Genomic DNA, 21,030 nt, shown 5'->3' on the forward strand with positions numbered 1-21,030 from the left:
TGAGAGAGATGAGGGAGAGAGAGAGAGAGAAAAAAAAAGTGGAGCCTATAATTTTTATTAATAAAATTTTAAATTAAATATAAAAAAACATAAACAATGTATCAAATGGGTATTTTAGTCTTTTTAGTTTTTTGAAGGACCAAAAACACATACACACACAAAAGGACCATCAATGCAAAAAAGTTGTGGTTTCGATCAAATCCGGGAAAAAATATATACTATAGGGACCATTTTTGTAGTTTTGTCTATAAATAAAATAACCTAAACGGAAAAAAAATGATTATCTTTAATATGAAGATTGATTGGATTTTTTAAACTTAAAGTTTTGAATATCATTATAGAAAACATATCATATTGATTAGAAAACTAAAACTATCTTTTTTTTTAGATGACTCACTTGACAACTCATTAAGAATTTGAGATACCCAAACCATAATAAGAAAGCTTTAAGGCTATGTGGAGTGGTATCGGTAACCACTCGGCATTTGCCTATTTGACATTTGACAAACCACGTCATGACCGCAACATGGCAAAAATAGCATATCTATTCGGCAACTTATTGTCAAGCACTCTCCCCTATTTGACTTTTTGACCAACCAATCACAAAAACTTTACTATTTTTTTTAATTAACATGGCAAAAATGACATCCTGCATCCTTTGACGCTCGACGGAATGCGGGTCGGCAGCCCTTGGCGAATCCTACCTAGACTCGGCAAACGTTGTGCCATGAACTCGACATGCCGATTTCGGTGACCAATCTCTATGGGTTTCTGACGTGCTACTCCTCTCTCTTCTCCTTTCTTCTTCCTCACTCGGCAACCTCTTCTTCCCCACTCCTTCTGTTTGGCGTTACAAAGAAGAAAATAGTGTTTGGTTGAGGTGGAGCTCGGGGCACTTACGCCACTCCCCCCGGCCTAAATGACAAATTTCAAAAGTCTACTCAAAACCTGCCATAAATAGCATTTAAAAGAGATAAGGAACGGAGAAAAAGTCGTTTCCGTACGCTTAACAAACACAACCAAAGATAATGATAGTTTTAAGAAAGGGCAAAATCATAAAAATAGCCACCAAGAGACAATTAGTTAACAATATGATCACGTTTTTGTTCTTATCACAAAAAATAATAATAAGAATGATGAGCGCTACTGTCATTAAGAAATTGTTTTTGTTAATACTCTCACCACAAAAAAATAAAATAAAATAAAATAATTGAAAAAAAATTAATGATTATTTTGTAAAAGTAAAAACGACCCTACTTACTTTGGTCAATATTGTAATTTTCCCTTTTAATAAAGACAACGCGTAATTTGCAGGTTTTAAGCAAAGATAGATAAATCACGTTTAATCACTTGCTGCTTAAGCTTAATCCAACTATTACATGCTAATAAATTGTACAACTATATATAGGCCAATACCAAATTTTACTTACAACTAAGAATAAAACAACAAAAACTCGTAAACTAAATCAAAATTAATAACTTAAACTAATGATTACTAACGAAACAAAAAGTAAAATATGAATTAGACAAAAAAGAGAGTTGAAGACCACCAATTTTGACTTGCAAACTCCTCCACTAACTCAAAGATCAAAGCTTTTAATACATGAATGCTTGGTCAGGATGCCATTAATGCTACAGCAGCTTCCCTTTCATTTCCTACCCCTTCACCCAACAAATAAGCACTTTAAATTGAGTTTTAACTTGATACTAAGTGAATAAAGGCAAGAACATGAAGAATTATATAGTTGGCGTCAAGATTCTAATTACTTCAATGCAGCATTTCCTGTTATATCGATGCCAACACGTTGATCAAGTGATGTTTGAAGGAGATTTGGAGAAGGAAGTGCTACCTGGACACTTTGCTGTTGTTGCAGTCAAGTGTGAGAAGCCGAAGAGATTTGTGGTTGAGTTAAGATGCTTAACGAATCCTGGTTTCATAAGATTGCTAAAGGAAGCTGGAGAGGAATACGGGTTCAAACATGAAGGTGCCATTGTCATACCTTGTGAACCTCACGAATTGCAAATGATTATACAAGAAATGAGAGATATGTAACTGAGATTTGTGAGTTTTGTACCATTGATTCTTATAAAGTGTGTAGATAGCTAAGATTTATGAGTTCATTTCACATTATTCAGGTTAATTTCGACTGAATTTCCTCGATTCCAATTGATTTCGTTCATTCCTCCATATGATTACGATGCATGCACAATTGCACATTAATCATTTTATATGTAAAATCGGTTATTCAGTCGATAGATGTTTGTGTGTGATTTATTCAATTATGCGGTAGAAAGATTGTGTGGGATTCCATTATGGATTCCAAAATATTTGATCTTATATGGGCCCACTTGATGATAAGTTTAACTGCTTCATAATGATACCATTCATTGTTTTGTTTTGTTTAATGAGTACCACAAACCATTTATGTAATCACACCAAGCGTTGGCCTAATAGAAAGCAGTAAAATTCAATAAATAAGCATATAAAACGATTTACATTACATTAATAAAAATAATCCCTACCCAATTTGAACTAGTGTCATACTGTCTGGTGGACAGGTTGACAAAATATGATTGAAAGTATGGATGACACAACTTTCATGACTAAGTGCTTAATCCATTAAGCATTTTAATGGTTTCAAAATATTATTGAAAGTGTGGATCAGACAAGATACAACAACACAAAAACATTTCAATACAAATGGGGGAGGGGTAAAATGGTCCAAAATCATTAAAATCAATTAGGAATTTATTATAATTGTAAAAAAGTAATACATATATTTTTCTTTTTAAAGAGCAATGTTGATTATGGTAATAAAATGATGGGTTATTAAAGATAAATCAAGAACTAATAAAATAAAATGTACTTTTTTTGTTTGTCTGATTAATTTGGCAGGGGGTATAAATCCTCTGTTTTTATTTTCTTATTGCATTTGGATGAGAATGGTAAGAATGAATAGGTTATATAAGTACTTTTATAAACCAATGTAGCACATTTGTATTTTAAATAAAGGTAAAACAATTAAGTATTTAAGCATTGTACTTTCGAATATAACATCATATTTTCAAAAAAATTATGTTTTTTCTTATTCATATTTTCTTTGGCAACAGATAAGCATTTCAATACAAATAGGGGGAGGAGAGATAAAATGGTCCAAAATCATAGATGATGCAGGAGGAGTAAAATGGTCCTAAATCATTAAAACGAATTAGAAATATGTTATAATTGTACAAAAATAATACATGTATTTTGCTTTTACGAATTCTCACTGGTTTCACCTGAAATTTTATAAATTTTATTAAAAATCGAGTCATGATGAAATATAGAATAATAGATATATAAAATAATTGTACATCTCCAATAAATGTTCAATAATGTTGAAGACAACCCGGTTGCCCCTGACAAATTAACATCCAAACCGGTCTCTGGAGAAACCTTAAAAATCACAAACAATTAAAAAAATTAAATTAAAATAGAATCCAATTAAAAAAATTAAAAATTAAAATAGTTTTTTACTTAATGTGAAAGGCATGTAATTGTTGTCATATAGTATCAAAGCCGCAATAAAGTAAACAAATGGTAAAATAGTACTTTTCTAACAAAACTTTAATTTAAGGAACCAAAAAATGGAAGTACATCTCCTCTATAATATAATATAAATTCTCACAACACAACTTCATATTAATCATGATTTATAAAATATAATATAAATTTTCACAATTTCCCATAATCTTGGATGAAAACCCACTGTGAATCCTTCAAACACTCGTAAACCTGGTTTCTCACATGGAATTGCAAGTTCAACAATAATTTTGCACTCGAATATTATAAATAATTTAAAAAAACAATTGATTAGCATGTAGGAGTGAAAAAATTAGTGCCAATGAAAAACAGGAGTTTTGCTAACAAAACCTGCAAAGCTACTTTTATTAGATACGCAAGTACTTTTATAAATCAATGTATCACATCTTTATTTTAAATAAAGGTAAAACAATTAACTGTTTAAGCATTGAACTTTCAAATATAACATCATATTTTCAAAAAAAATTATGTTTTTTTTTTCTTATTCATATTTTCTTTGGCAACAGATAAGCATTTCAATAAAAATGGAGAGCGGAGGGGTAAAATGGTCCAAAATCATAAATGACATATGAGGGGTAAAATGGTTCAAAATCATTAAAACGAATTAGGAATTTGTTATAATTTTAAATGGTGATTTGTAAAATCTACTTTTTTTTGTTTGTAATATACTTAACATTCATTTCTAAATCTTCATTTTTTTAATCTGTTGTTTTATTTTCTTATTTAACCATTGTACTTTGAAAGTACAATGGTTTAATAAGAAAAAAAACGTATATTTTTTTAAATATGAATTTAAAATTAAAGTATGATGCTATATTTGAAAGTACAATCCTTAAATAAGAAAATAACATAATTTTTTTTTAAAATAACAATTAAAAATTAAAGTATGATGCTATATTTGAAAGTACAATGCTTAAATAAGAAAAAGTAAAATAATTTTTATTGAAAATAAGTACAATGCTATTATTTCGAACAAACAACTTTCATGACTAAGTGCTTAATCTATTAAGCATTTTAATGGGTTCAAAATCTAATTGAAAGTGTGGAACAAAGCTTTATACCCTACTGTATTAGGTTAGGTCGGTATACTGAAATCTCAATCTTTGATTATGAAACAAAGTTTTATACCCTACATTGTCATCTTTACCGGTAACCATGTAGTAGTTGACACCAATTAAATGTTTATTTATGTAACAATGTTTCTGTATTCTTTTACCAATTTATGCAACTTATACAAATAATCTTAGATATCGGAATGAGTGTCATTAAAGGATATTAATCAGCAATTAAAAATAAATGATTAAAAATTATTATAAAAAGATTTTCACATTCTTTACAATTAACCACGTAATGATTATACAAATTCCTCAAACTTTCAGTTGACATTCTTTTAAGATATTTCTTAAAAACTAATCATGGCTATACTTAATAGAGAAAAGGTAAAACAAAAACATTATAAGGGTATTATTACCACAAATCCCAGCAACAAAACATCATAATGATACATAAACATAGATTTTTTTACTTCAATTATTTCTATTCTGCCATTTGTGCGACTGCGGTGTGATAAAAAAGTACAAAACTTTTATCATCACAACTGTTTCTCAGGAGTAAAAATGTGAATCACTTGATCCTTCACCATATCCTGCAATAACATTGATGTTTAGTTTCTAATAACTGTTCCATAACATTTTTCCTTTCTGTATGTGTATTTTGCTCATAATAGCAATGTGTTAATGTGAAAAAAAGTGAAAATGCAACGTTATAATAAAAAAATGTTATATTAAACATTTGGATGGAGTACCTTGCTATTTCTTGCATGTCTATTCTTCTGCATGTTCAGTTCAGTTACATTAATTGATTGTATACACCAAATTACACCAAAAAAAATATGAAACATAAGACAAATAAACATCATTATTGAACTAAAGCCATATCTAAATTAATTTTGTTTGGTTCTGATGTAACCAGTAGAATATAATATTTTTTTCCGACTTAAAGAAAATTAATTTTTAGATTAAATTCAATCTGTATTTCAAAATTCGATCACATGGACAAACCCAAAGAAAAACATGACACTTGATAGACCAAATTGGCAAATAATTAAACACAATTTAAAAGTAAGAAAAATGGTTAGTTAACTTAATAGACTTCTGTCTCATCCTTTTATTCCCACTGTATAAGATTCAATTCAACCAAAGTGTCATAAATTCAAAAATAAATAATAAGAGAAAATAGTTAACATAAACTTACATTGCATTGTCATCTTCTTCAAAGTTCAAATGGATGGTGATGGTTTACCATATTGTAGCTTTTTTGGGGAAACGTGGGCAGCAACAAATTAACATCATGTGAAAAAACCCTACCTAGTTTTGGTAAAATTCCGAAAATGCCCTTATTCCCCTTGACTTAGGGTAATTTTCCCAGCAAATTTAATGACTTTTATCTACCATTTTGCCTTTTATCTTATTAACATCATGTGAAAAAACCCCACTAAGTTTTGGTAAAATTCCGAAAATGCCCTTATTCCCCTTGACTTAGGGTAATTTTCCCAGCAAATTTAATGACTTTTCTCTACCATTTTGCCTTTTATCTTATTAACATCATGTGACAAAACCCCACCTAGTTTTGGTAAAATTCCAAAAATGCCCTTTTTTCCCTTGACTTAGGGTAATTTTCCCAGCAAATTTAATGACTTTTCTCTATCATTTTCCCCTTTATCTTATTAATTTAATAATATAGTCTTAAATTTAGGATGTTACAATATTGTTGCATTCAGAAAGAGATACTTTCTTCTCAATAATAGCATCTAAAAGAGGTTATGATATTTTCAGAACAATTCCAGTATAAGAAGTCATCATGACAGAATCTTTAGTGCCAAAATCAGATTTATTGCAGGATAAATGGAAAAGTATCATATTATCCCTAAATTTCTCAAATTATTATCTGATTGTAATTCTTGAAATCAAAATAATTACTTAAGAAAAGAAAATCCAAACACCCTTTTTTATATTTGCTCCAAAAGATATAATGAATACCAACTACTTCCTACTTTGAACTTTGAAGTAGTGTTTGGGATTTACAAAACATACTTTGAGAAATTTGAGTCTAAATCCAATGGAAACAACTGGAAACGGAGACTTATATCAACAATTTAGGTGAAGAGTCTTCTAAAAGGATAATTCATGAAGCTGTAACAATTTCTCCTTAAAAAATGCAACCTCATGCCTTGCTTCCACCATGTCTATGCCTCCAAACATTGTATCTTCTCCACCAACAGATGACACTATGTGCACATACCCTTGAAAGAAAACGCTCATATTTACACTAAATATTAATATCACTTTATTGGAATTCGGCAAAATTAAGTGTGTGATCTTTTATAAGAAGATGTTTCACAAAAAAAATTGACAAAAAAGTATAATGAACTTACCTGATATGATTCTTCCAAGATGGGTTCATTCATCATTTAGGCGTGGAATCAGATGCTTGGATTTTTTTTCGTTCTTTTGTTTATTCAAGTTCATCTTCAGGCTCATTTCCTTCAATTAATTGGTTTCAACATACCTGCTAAAAATATTTCTATTCCCAATCTGTAAAGGTCATCAAGATCAATCAACATGAAAAAGACAAAGTATAAAAAATTGACAAAATTATTAAAAAGAAAATCCATTACCTCAATGGGGTAACATGTTCAACTATTTCGAATTCTACAACAACAAAATCAACAACTTTGATGTTACAGGTGGATATTGATGACAATTTTAATTACTAACCTAAGTTCATACCTTTCAGTTGATATCCACTTCCCATGAATCTATCAAAACATAGCAGAATCATTGGTAGACTTTTGGTTTCCAACTTCTTAAGCTACAAATCTAACTACATAGAACAAATAATTTGTCAAAAGGGGTAATTAGGTTAATAAGCTTCTAGTCGTTAACTTATTGTTCCAAGATATCCATTTCCCTTTCAACATCTTGTGATCTGCACCAATTCTGCCAAATAATAATAATAATAATAATAATAATAAGGGTGAAGAGGAACATATGATCGATTGAAAAGGAGCAGAGGGGGTATACTAATTTGAATTCCTTGAAACTTACCTGCGATCAATGTGATCGAATTAGAAGAAGAAAGAAAAGGAAAAAAAGGGCGAACCTGGAGCTTGACGCAAAGAAGAAGGAGGGTGCAATTTTGACTGATTGTGGTTTGTCGATGAAGAACATCATCTGGTCCATGATTCGGTGAAGCAATAGAACCGATTAACAAAATTACTTCAAAGAGTACTCTTATATAGGCCTCAATAGGCATATTTGTAGGACTAATGGGTCAATAACTGTAAGAACGTGGGAGGAATCAAAGCAGAAGTTACATATCTGCGAAATTCAACTAAGATTGAAGCATTTACAGTGAAATTCAACTCTTATATAGACAAGACAGTTAATCAAAACCACCTGATTTCTAGCAATCATGGAATCGTGTGGTGCAGTTCTTGATTAAAACCAATTTGTGGTTTAGGGTAAAAGTCGGAGGCGTGCTGCAGTTTAATGCAGTTTCCAATTGAATTGCTTCTTGAGGAGACAATCGACAATTGTGTAGAACGTGGGTAGAGACACAATCGTACATAATCGTGGGGAGAAGAATCAGGAGGCGATGAACTGCAAACAACCGCCAAAATCGAGTTTATGTGGCTCAGATTGAAAGAACGTGGAGTTTAGACGGCTGAGATTTTGAGGATGGCAGTTAGACTCACTGTCGTCAATAGAATAAATAATTCGTCGTGGTATAAAGTTTATCTCCTTAGTTTTCAAATAAGTTGTAATTATAAAATCATATGACTATTGTTATATGGTTTTTCACCTTTTGGAAATTTGCATCCTAAGTATATATTGCTACTACCTATAACCTATAAGACTCGTTCACTATATAAGTTTATTTAATATATATATCGAGCTACATATTAAGAAACTTTGAATTTATAATGAAACTAAAATAAAAATATTGAATTATTGAAATTGAAATGCTATTTTTTTTAAATTTTAATAATTAATTTAAATAAATAAACAAAAAATAATTGGATTTATTTTAGAAAATTTTAAAGTAAAAGGAAAGTTGCATTAATTAAATTGATAGTCATGTATTTTACATTTATATATTATATGAAATTTAATAAAACGAAAAAAAACCATAAAATAGCATGTGACAAAATGAATGAGAGTATGACATGTGACAAAATAACTCCTAAAAAATCTTTTTACATTTTAACTGATATATTGACTGTCAATATAGGCTTAAATTATGTAAATTTATTTTGAAAAGAACGTATAATTAGAATAATATTAATTAGGTGACATTTTTAAATAATTGAAAAACATAAAATAATGACAAGTAGAAAATAGTTAATTCAAAATTATCAAAAATTATCATGTGGCAAAATAAAAGAGAAGATGACATATGACAAAAGATTCTTATTTATTAGGATAAGATTGAAAATATAAAAAATAGCAAATTTCATATATGCCTAAATAAAAGCCCAAATATCAAATTTACTCTATCTAATACCAATATATATATATATATATATATATATATATATATATATATATATATATATATATACACACATCCTAAATAAACACCTAAAATATCATATTTGCCCAAAATCTTTTTTTGAACAATGTTTAATTATACTTTGTTATTTAAAATCATTTTAATTATTAATAAAACTTATATTGACCATAATACCCTTGGATTCTCCTAAATATGATTGTAAAAAATCGTTTCCTTCTGGCTCCCACGACTCAAACTAGGGTTGTTCTTCAAAGAACTCAAAAAGTCAAGACGATCTATTTATTTTCTGGATTAGTATTGGCAGGACAGTTTTTATTTATCTTATAGTTGGATTATCAATCTTATGATTTCGAGTTTCATAACTGATTGTATAGCATGAGTTTCAAGAAGGAATTATTAAATGTGTGAATCCTATAACATTACCTTAAATGAATGATGCATTACTCTACGGGTGGGCAATCTATTTCTTGATGTGTACTTTTTCTCACAACTTTCTTGATAATGTGTGTGTTTGGTTTTCGTATGTGTAGTTCGTTGAAAACTATTACTATAGCCTTATGACTATTTGGTAATGTTAATTACATGTTAGTAGGGATGAGCATATGGACCGGGGAACCGACCGGAACCGGAACCCGATAGAACCGGTCAGGCGTGGAACGATACTATAATTTCGTCAATTTTTGTAACCAGGACCCGGTAAGAACCGGTCGTTAGAACCGGCCCAAAACCGGGAACCGGACCGAATAACTCTATTGGAATATATTTGCCTTTATGAAAAATGTGTATAGTTGTATATAGTTCAGGGTTGGTTATGTAAATATTTTGGAAACTTGGTAAAGTTAGTCATTGTATCTGTTAGAAGAGAGTAGAAGTAGATAATCTTGTATATAATGAATCTTCTTGATTCATTCTTTCAATAATGATAAAAATGACTTCTATCTCCAATTCATTGAAAAATAACATGGTATCAGCGCAAAAGTTTTTCGATCTGTAATTTCTCCATTGCTGTTTTCTCATTCATTCTTTTCATTTTCGGATTCATTTATGTATCTGTTCTTGATTCATCATGTCGATTCCTACATCATCAAGTAGTTCTATAGGATCGATTCCTTCGGGATCGATCGAGATCTCAAATCCTCTTTTTCTCAACTCTTCTGATAATCCGAGTACTATACTTGCGTCAAAGGTTTTTGATGGAATTGGATTCGCGATGTGGAAGAGATCTATAATTCTTGCTTTATCAACAAAGAATAAGACCGATTTCATTGATGGATCTATTAAGAAACCAAATTCTAATTCTCTAGATTATCACAATTGGAACAGAGTTAATTATATAGTTATCAGTTGGTTGCTGAACTTGTTGTCTAAGGAAATAGCTGAAAGTGTTCTTTTCTTGCAAACTGCAAAGGAAATCTGATATGAAATCAATCAAAGGTATGAGCAATCCAATGGAGCATTAATTTTTCAAATTCAAAAGCAATTGTTTTCTTTAAATCAAGGTTCGGATGATTTTTCCACTTACTTCACAAAGATCAAGCGAACTTGGGATGAGCTGAAAACTATACATGAAATTCCTAATTGTTCTTGTGGATCTACTGCTGCAATCAACAAATTTCTAGAAGAACAAAGGCTTGTTCAATTACTCATGGGATTGAACGACTCGTTCAAAGCTATTAAAGGTCAAATTTTGATGATGTCTCCTCTTCCTTCAATTTCTACTGTTCATTCCTTATTAATTCATGAAGAAAGACAAAGAGAAATTTCTGCTAATCCAAATCTGGCTACTGATTCTATGGCGATGCATGTTAACAATTTAACTCCAAATTATCAATCATCCAAGAAATATTGTTCAAATTGCAAGAAAATTAGACATGTCAAGTCTCAATGTTATAGATTGATCGGTTTTCCATCTGATTTCAAATTTACAAAGTCAAAGAAATTTGAGTCTGCTACTCACAATGTTGCTGACAATACTCTAGACAATAATCAAGGAATTTCCCCTAATCAATACAAACAACTTATTGAACTTTTATCAAAGGTGAATATAAATGAAGCTACTTGTGTTAATTCTGTTCTTACTGATGGTGCTATGGACACATCGGGTAACTTTATTGATTCTCATGGAAATCATGTTTCTTATGCATTCAATGTTGTTATGGGTTCAAATCAAGATCAATCGACATGGATTATAGATTCAGGGGCTTCAGGTCACATTTGTTGTGATAAATTGCTTTTCACCACTTTAAACAATTTTTCAAGACCTCATTTGATTGGGTTACCAAATGATCAGTCTATACAAGTTACTCAATATGGAACTGTACCCATTCATGACAAAATTATACTTTCACAAGTATTATATGTTCCTGAGTTCAAGCACAATCTCATTTCAATCTCAAAGTTCACTTCTCAACTTAAGGTTTGGGTGATTTTTACTGATGAGTTTTGTGCAATGCAGGCCCCTTTATCTAGGAATAAGTTCATCATTGGAAAAAGGATTAAAAAGCTCTACATCAGGAATTACAAGACTTTGAAGAATCCTACATTTGTAGACAATTTTTCCAAATATTGTATGAATTGTAATAAGACTGATAATAATCATCTGTGGCATTTACTCTTATTCAAGCCTTTATCAAGTATGTTAAGAATCAATTTACATCAATGTTAAAACTATAAGAACAGACAATGCCTTTGAAATTGGTTCCAGCAATGAAGGTATTAAGTTTTTTCAAGAACAAGGAATCATTCATCAAAATCTTGCCACCATACCCCTCAACCAAATGGAATTTTTAAGAGAAAACATAAGCACTTGTTGGAAGTTTCTAGAGCACTATTTTTTCAATCTAGAATTGGTAAAGCGTATTGGGGAGAGTGTGTTCTTACTGCTGCATATATTATCAACAGAATACCTTCTAAGATTATCAACAATTTTTCACCATATGAAATGTTATTCAAAGTCAAACCAGATCTCAATAACTTAAGGTCTTTTGGATGTCGATGTTATGCTTCCACAAATTCTCATAATAGAGATAAATTTCAACCAAGAGCAGATACTTGTATATTTGTGGGATATCCTTTTGGGCAAAAAGGGTATAAGGTTCTCAATTTAAATAACAAGGGTATTTCTGTCACAAGGAATGTTGTTTTTGTTGAAGACAAATTTCCATTACGCAATGGTTATATTTTTGATTCCTTATATTTTTCTGCTGTATTTGAAGAACCTTCTCAATCACTAAATGAAACCCAACCTTCTTTTTCTTCAAATGATCAATTCATTGAATCAATGATCATATTCTTGAACCACCTCAATCACCTCAACAAAATCCTACTCAACCTCAACCCCAGTTACGAAGAACAACCAGAATATCTGTCAAACCTGCCCAGTTAAACGATTATATCTGCTAAAATATTCAAACTTGCGTTGATTGTTTTGATGAATGTTCCAACACAATCACCAACTGGTTCATACCATACAAGCCATTTTTTGATCACTATATCAATCAAGTTGATTTCTTAGCTTTCAATGTTCAATCAAAACTTGTCGAGCCCTAATTTTATCATCAAGCTAAGGGAAATCCTTTATGGGAAGAAGCAATGAAGAAAGAATTTGATGCATTACATTCTAATCATACCTGGGATATAGTTCCTCTTCCGAAGGGTAAGAAACCAATTTCATGCAAATGGGTTTATAAATTGAAGTACAAATCGGATGGAACAATTGAGAGGTACAAGGCCAGGCTAGTGTAACGCCCACAGATCCGAGCTAGTCAATTTAGAGACAATAAGTGTCGAAAATGACTTTTTGGCAAAAGATTATTTATAATAAATAGTATTAACCAAGTTTTAGAATAGGTCTCAAGGTTTCCGTACATATAAAGAATGGCGAAATCCGAGTTATAACGAAGAAGTTATGGCCGATCGAAGTTTTACGGCAAAACCGACACGACACCGGGAAGCGTAAATAGTAAATTTATGATGGAACAAGTTTTAGCATTAGCGATCTAAATTAAAGTCTTAGAATATGTTAAACCGAGAAAATCCATAAAAAGAACGCCCAAATCTGACTTCGTATGAAAAAGTTATGATTTTTCTAAGATTCGGCTTAGCAGTGCACGACCTGAAAACTCGAATTTTAGTTCGTGCGGTTTTTAGCTTACGCGACCTAAATGAGATTTGAAGATCTCATTAATAGGAACTCAATGATAAAAAGATGGACGAAAACGGATTCCGTATGAAGGAGTTACGAATTCTTCGCGGTCATTTAGCAGTTTAAACGCCTCCTACTGTTAAATTTGAGATCGGTCAAGAATTAGCCGACGAAGTCTAAATGAAAGTTGTAGATCTTGATTTTACCTACATGTTGAAAAAAATAACATAAAAAACGGAGCTCGTATGCGAGAGTTATGAATTTTCTAAGTTTGAAGGCTGATACGCGATAGGGGGTGACGTGACACCACCAGAATTGGACACGTGGCACCACCAGAAGGCTGCCACATGCACCAACTCAGTGAGTAGGTCCTCTTACTCGGCGAGTAGGTCAGTCAGCACCCCTATAAATAGAGGTGTCGGGTTCCCTCATTTCCTCACCCCTCACCCATCTTCTTTCTCTCTCTATACTCTCTCTCTAAGCTCCCTAACCCCACTAAAAGCCTAGGTAAACCCCCTAGCACCCGAAGGAAGCCCCGAGGCTCCCGGAGCCTCGAGAAAAGAGCCTTTTGGCTCGGGAACGCTGCTCCAGCGAAGCCCGGTTTTCGAGGAAACCCGCTGTAAGTGAGCTATGCCTACCCTATCTTTTGTATAGCTTATGTTTTAATATAGTAACGTTATTAGGAACTTATAATGAGTATTTGGGCTATTATTATGAGTTATATTGAGTGTTATTTAATACTTATATAATAATAATAATAGCTAGACTATTAATTTGTCGCGGTTATCGTTAGACTAAACCCTAGTGGTATTGGTATTAGGTTTTATCGAAGGAAAATTGTTTTGAGAGTATCGAAGCGTTGTCCGAGTACTGCGTCACCACCTTTCAGGTGAGTGCATGGTCCCCTTCAACTTACACATAGATATGAAGTATTTACTACGTGCTATGTGTGCATATTGTCTGTTTACTTGCTGTCTATGCTCGGTGAAAGATTTTATACATGTTTTAAATGATTTAAACTATATATGTATTTTATATCTACGAAAATGTTGGGGTAAAACATGGGTAGATATAATAGATGAAATATGAGTTGGACGATGAGTTGAGAGGTGATATAGACCATGAGGTATGGGTGAGAGGTGTACGATGTGAGAAGCCTTTTTCCTAAACGATGTCCCCGTCATTCAGCAGAGTATGGATGACAACCACGGACTATTCTAGACAGTCCAATGGAACACTAGCAGACTCGCAACCTGTAGGTGTTGTGAACGATGTGTTCACCCGGTGTACTCTAAACCTTGGTGACTATGCAGACTTGGTGCCTAAACCTTGGTGATCATGCATACTTGGTGCCTAAACCTTGGTGATCATGCAGACTTGATGCCTAAACCCTGGCGACTATGCAGACTTAGTGCCTAAACCCTGGCGACTATGCAGACTTAGTGCCCGTTGTGTAAACCATGGCAACGATGGACTTCGTGCCGATTCCTTTGGATGATCCTTAGGAACAAATGAACGAGGAATAAGCTGCCCAACTACCCGACGTTCTGTTAGTGGTTATTATATAACCATGGGAGGAAGTCCTATTTCCTGGAAGTCAAAGAAATAAACAACTGTTTCTTTTATCTTCTGCTGAAGCAGAATATCGTTCCATGAGCAGGGTATGCTCTGAACTTGCTTGGTTAAGTCGATTGCTTACAGAATTTGAAATTCCCGAAATTACCCTTATTCATTTACATTGTGACAACATGGCGGCAATATATATTGCAAAGAATCCAATCTTCCATGAACGCACAAAAATATCGAACTTGATTGTTATTTTGTGCATGAAAAGCTTCAAGGAGGATTGATTACATTGTTCCACATTCCTACTAAACAACCACCTGCTGATGGTTTCACTAAAGTCTTAAATGGTTCAGACCATAATAACGATGTTTTCAAGTTGGGTATGATTGATCATCCTCCAACTTGAGGGGGGTATTGGAATATATTTGCTTTTATGACAAATGTGTATAGTTATATATGATTCAGGGTTGGTTATGTAAATATTTTGGAAATTTGGTAAAGTCAGTCGTTGTATCTATTAGAAAAGAGTAGAAGTAGAGAATCTTGTATATAATGAATCTTCTTGATTCATTCCTTCAATAATGAGAAAAATGACTTCTATCTCCAATTCATTGAAAAATAACAAACTCACTCAAATTTTGAAAGTTGCATAACTCACTCAATTTAACTTTTTTTTTTTACCTGAATCTTTTTCCTACATGTAGATTATGGTTTGTAGTTAAGTTTAGACTAAAAAAAACGCTTGATTTGGTTAAAAATTGAATGAGCTACAAGCCCCGCAAGGAAAGGTGTCAAATCAGAAATTTTTTGATGTTTCAGCAATTAAATATAATATGACTTTGTTGTTCAAATGTGCATAACTCACTCAATTTAACTTGTTTTGACCTGAATCTTTTTTCGTACATGCATATTAGGACTTGTAGTTAAGTTTAGACTATAAAAACGCATGATTTGGTTAAAAATTGAATAAGTTACAAGCCCCGCAAGGAAGAGTGTTAAATCATAATTTTTTTATGTTTCAACAATTATATGTAATCTGACTTTGTTGTTCAAATGTGCATAACTCACTCAATTTAACTTGTTTTGACGTGAATCTTTTTCCTACATGTATATTATGATTTTTTTAGTTAAGTTTAGACTACAAAAATGCTTTATTTGGTTAAAAATTGAATGATTTACAAGTCCTGCAAGAAAGGGTGTCAAACATAATTTTTTTATGTTTCAACAATTAAATGTAATGTGTTGAAAGTCTAAATTTGGTCAATTTTACTATTCACATCCACCAGGGTTTTTAATATATGTATATAATATGACTTTGTTGTTCAAATGTTCATAACTCACTCATTTTAATTTGTTTTGACCTGAATCTTTTTCCTACGTGTAGATTAAGATTCATAGGTTCAAGAAGTAGTACTGTTTAAAAAGAAGGGTGGGGTTGGGGTGGTATTTTTTTTTTTTTTTTTTTTTTTTTTGAGAGAGAGAGAGAGAGTAGGACCTTTTTATATTAAATATTTATATTTTTTTATTATTATTATTATTATTATTATTTTAAATAGAGAAAACCTTAGAAATGGTCACTGGGTATTGAAATGACGAAAATGATTCTCATTTAACGGTAGAAAGTTGACCGAGTTAGGCGGAAGGATTAAACATTAAAAGTTTTGAAACCACAGGGACCATCCGTAAGATTTTGTAAATTAGGTACCAAATTTTGAGATTTTATAAAACCATAGGACCATTTTGAAGTTTTGTCTTTTATCTTAATTTTATTCCAGTCCCCACAACCAAACAAAACAACCGCTAGAGAAGCTGTGCAAAAGAAGTTAAAGGCCAGGTAGTTATTATTAACACGCATAGCTAAACTCTTTTTGAATTGATATTTGCAATATTTTCACAGTCGACGCATCGAACGTTCCAGATATAACATTTTAGAGATTCTAATTTTTAGATTTTATATTTTGCTACCCATCAAAATACGGAACATTCTAGATTTGCTAAATGTTATAATCCTATTAAAACATTTAAATTATCATAAAGTTGATAATGCAAGAAAAGTTTTAAATTTAAATGGTAAAAAGCATCATGACTCATAAATCATAATCATCCTTTTATACGGTTTAACAACTAACCAGCAGGAGAGGACAATATATTATTATTTGCAGTTTAAAAAAAAAATTATAAACTGTTATTAAATAAATAAAAAAGCATTTCTTTCTTAACAAGAAAGGAGTCCTGCGCTTTCACAAATTCACCATATATGCATAAGTACCCCCTCCCCAAACCCTCACACATCCCAAAAATTCACAATTCTGTCAATCGGAATTTACAATCAACCAATCTTCTTCAACAACATGAGTAATCAAGCAGAATCATCCGATGCGTAAGTCACAGTTTTCTCTAAATCTCTAAGTTAATGCTGGCAATAATGCTATATGAGTTCCAGAGTATGGCTGTTTCCCACTCTTGATGTCGATTTTGATATTGATCTCAAGTTCTGACTTAACTTTCATTGTGATTGTGTGTAGTAAGGGGACAAAGCGGGACTTCAGTACGGCGATTCTGGAGCGGAAGAAGGCTGCTAACAGACTCGTTGTCGATGAAGCAATCAACGATGATAATTCTGTTGTTGCCTTACATCCCGAGACCATGGAAAAGCTTCAGTTATTCAGAGGCGACACCATCTTGATCAAGGTAGTTTATTTCGTACTTCTGGTTATCGTTGTTTTGCCTAATGTATCGTAATTGATCTAAATTTTGTGCTAGGTTAGGGTTTTAGACTAATATTTAACTCTGCATATAGTCTCTCATTGAAGATTTTCCGTCGCAAACTTATAATTAAATTTCAAGGAGATTTCACGATCTAATCTTATGATCATAGTATTCTATGCCATCTTTACTTGATTCCGTTGTTTAAACATCCATTGTTACTTCAAATCTGGTAAAATATCTCTAGATTCGTGAAACTAGGTCGCTTTATTACTGTGAAGATCGATTTCATTACTGCTAGTGCTTGATTAAGTTGCTTTTGCTTATTGTTTTTTCCATGCTGACTGATGCTTCTATATGGCCAGTGGCCTATTCTGAATCATTGGTACACATAAAGATGAGTAGCCTGTGTATATGATTTTGAAACATGTTCTTGCTATTGTTTGCCTTATAATTCTAGTTTTGTACATAATTAAACTAGTATGCTAGTTATATCAAGATTCTTAAGGTATCTGTTTCTATATACAGGGAAAGAAAAGGAAAGACACAATCTGTATAGCTCTTGCTGATGACACTTGTGAAGAACCAAAGATCAGGATGAATAAGGTAGTCAGAACAAATCTCAGAGTCAGACTTGGTGATGTAGTCTCAGTTCATCAATGTGCTGATGTCAAATATGGGAAACGTGTTCACATTCTTCCAATTGATGACACAATCGAAGGCGTAACAGGAAATCTCTTCGATGCTTATCTAAAACGTAAGTTTCTCCATACAAAATCACATTAACTTTCTTTAGTCTTTACAACATAATCCATTCAATGTACTCAACTCACATCATGTATTATAATATTATACACTGTTTGCAGCTTACTTCATGGAGGCATATAGACCAGTGAGAAAGGGTGACTTCTTTCTTGTAAGGGGAGGAATGAGAAGTGTAGAGTTCAAGGTCATAGAAACAGATCCACCAGAGTATTGTGTAGTAGCACCCGATACTGAAATCTTCTGTGAAGGTGAACCCGTAAGAAGAGAAGATGAAGATCGGTTAGATGAAATCGGTTATGATGATGTCGGTGGGGTCCGCAAACAAATGGCACAAATCCGTGAGCTAGTTGAGCTTCCATTGAGACACCCACAGCTTTTTAAGTCAATAGGGGTCAAACCCCCAAAGGGTATTTTACTATACGGCCCCCCCGGATCCGGGAAAACTTTAATAGCTCGGGCAGTTGCTAACGAAACCGGGGCTTTCTTTTTCTGCATCAATGGGCCCGAAATCATGTCGAAATTGGCAGGCGAAAGCGAGAGTAATTTGAGGAAAGCTTTTGAAGAAGCTGAAAAGAACGCTCCATCAATTATCTTCATCGATGAAATTGACTCAATTGCCCCTAAGCGTGAGAAGACACACGGTGAAGTTGAAAGAAGAATTGTGTCACAGTTGTTGACTTTAATGGACGGGTTGAAATCGCGTGCACATGTTATTGTCATGGGTGCTACCAATCGTCCTAATAGCATTGACCCTGCGTTGAGAAGATTCGGGAGGTTTGACCGGGAAATTGACATTGGTGTCCCTGATGAGATTGGGAGACTTGAAGTTCTTCGTATTCATACCAAGAACATGAAATTAGCTGAAGATGTTGACTTGGAGAAGATTTCGAAAGAGACACACGGGTATGTGGGTGCTGACCTGGCGGCTTTGTGTACTGAAGCTGCACTTCAGTGTATTAGAGAGAAGATGGATGTGATTGATTTGGAAGATGAGTCGATTGATGCGGAGATTTTGAACTCCATGGCTGTAACGAATGAGCACTTTGCAACTGCACTTGGGACTAGTAATCCTTCTGCTCTTCGTGAGACTGTTGTTGAAGTGCCTAATGTTAGTTGGGAAGATATCGGAGGCCTTGAGAATGTCAAACGTGAGCTCCAAGAGACTGTTCAATATCCGGTTGAACACCCGGAGAAATTTGAAAAATTTGGAATGTCACCATCAAAGGGAGTCCTCTTCTATGGCCCACCAGGGTGTGGGAAAACACTACTCGCGAAAGCTATCGCCAACGAATGCCAAGCAAACTTCATCAGCATCAAGGGACCAGAACTACTCACGATGTGGTTCGGTGAAAGTGAAGCGAATGTACGCGAGATCTTCGATAAAGCGCGTGGGTCCGCCCCTTGTGTTCTTTTCTTCGATGAACTCGACTCCATCGCCACCCAGGTATATAACAAGATACAGATTACTTACTATTTACGTTTCTGCCATTTTCGTATTTGACAAGTTTATTGTTTTTTCAGAGAGGAAGTAGTCAAGGAGACGCAGGAGGTGCAGCGGATCGGGTTTTGAACCAACTGTTGACTGAAATGGACGGGATGTCTGCGAAAAAGACGGTTTTCATAATCGGTGCGACGAACCGACCAGATATAATCGACCCGGCGCTTTTGAGACCCGGTCGACTCGATCAGTTAATTTACATTCCTCTCCCTGATGAAGAATCTCGCTATTCCATCTTCAAATCCGCTTTACGAAAGTCGCCCGTTGCAAAGGACGTTGACCTTCATGCTCTTGCTAAGTACACCCAAGGCTTCAGTGGCGCTGACATCACCGAAATCTGTCAACGCGCGTGCAAGTACGCCATCCGTGAAAACATTGAAAAAGTAAGTTGGATTGTTGTTTTTTGATATGATAAGAGGGGTAAAATGGTAATTAGGTAATTATCTAAGATTTTGATGTAATGTGTGGTTTTGTAGGATATTGAGAGGGAGAAGAAGAGGAGTGAGAATCCGGAGGCGATGGAGGAGGATGTGGAGGAGGATGAGGTGGCGGAGATAAAGGCGGCTCATTTTGAAGAGTCAATGAAGTTTGCACGAAGGAGTGTGAGTGATGGGGATATTAGGAAGTATCAGGCGTTTGCGCAGACGTTGCAGCAGTCGAGAGGGTTTGGGTCGGAGTTTAGGTTTGCGGAGGCCAGCGGTGGTGCTGCGGCGGCGGGTGGTGGAGCGGACCCGTTTGGTGCGGCGGCAGGTGGTGCTGATGATGATGATCTTTATAATTAGTTTAGTTTGGTTAATAATGTCATACACGGATGATGCTTTCTAATATCGTTGTCTATGGTGTGAAAATACTTGGTTTCTTGAATTTATTTATGTATTTATGTAACTTAAATCCTACCTTGTTTCTATGAGCATGGTTTTATTAGACGTTTTCTAAGGAAAGTTCACCAACATAACGTATTATATATATTACCAAAAGATGGAATGAATGAATATGCACAAACCATCATACATGAGAAACCTCAAACCATGCCCTGATCATAACGTATTATATGGTTTTATTAGACGTTTGATACTAAATATCCCAATGTTGTTAAAAAACACCGACTATGATGTTTCATGGCAATTCAAACGAGGAAATTTTCACCCGCATACGGCATACCAAATTCTAGGTCAAAAACCATAGATTGAACTC

General features: G+C 33.4%; 2 protein-coding genes and 1 long non-coding RNA gene across 3 annotated transcripts; 2 read left to right on the forward strand and 1 right to left on the reverse strand.

The window, feature by feature from the left end:
• Positions 1-6,570: 6,570 nt before the first annotated feature.
• LOC145090120 (uncharacterized) lies at positions 6,571-8,408 on the reverse strand. Its single transcript, XR_013701429.1, has 5 exons — positions 8,041-8,408; positions 7,372-7,922; positions 7,260-7,293; positions 7,017-7,176; positions 6,571-6,884 (listed from the first exon to the last, which is right to left on the reverse strand). It is a non-coding gene; the product is annotated as an uncharacterized LOC145090120 (long non-coding RNA).
• A 2,394-nt stretch (positions 8,409-10,802) lies between these two features.
• LOC145056595 (uncharacterized) lies at positions 10,803-12,542 on the forward strand. Its single transcript, XM_079004295.1, has 3 exons — positions 10,803-11,790; positions 11,837-11,869; positions 11,974-12,542. Exons 1-3 carry the CDS (start codon positions 10,803-10,805, stop codon positions 12,540-12,542), a joined length of 1,590 nt encoding a protein of 529 aa, XP_078860421.1.
• Positions 12,543-17,088: 4,546 nt separating this feature from the next.
• Positions 17,089-20,746, forward strand: LOC145090125 (cell division control protein 48 homolog A). The gene is made up of 6 exons (XM_079028468.1): positions 17,089-17,247; positions 17,393-17,558; positions 18,102-18,330; positions 18,440-19,782; positions 19,860-20,219; positions 20,313-20,746. Exons 1-6 carry the CDS (start codon positions 17,219-17,221, stop codon positions 20,616-20,618), a joined length of 2,433 nt encoding a protein of 810 aa, XP_078884594.1. The 5' UTR covers positions 17,089-17,218; the 3' UTR covers positions 20,619-20,746.
• The last annotated feature ends 284 nt before the right edge of the window (positions 20,747-21,030 follow it).

Source organism: Lactuca serriola, chromosome 1, assembly GCF_051521515.1.
Source record: "Lactuca serriola cultivar US96UC23 chromosome 1, Lser_US96UC23_V15, whole genome shotgun sequence".
In the NCBI taxonomy this organism is placed as follows: domain Eukaryota; kingdom Viridiplantae; phylum Streptophyta; class Magnoliopsida; order Asterales; family Asteraceae; genus Lactuca; species Lactuca serriola.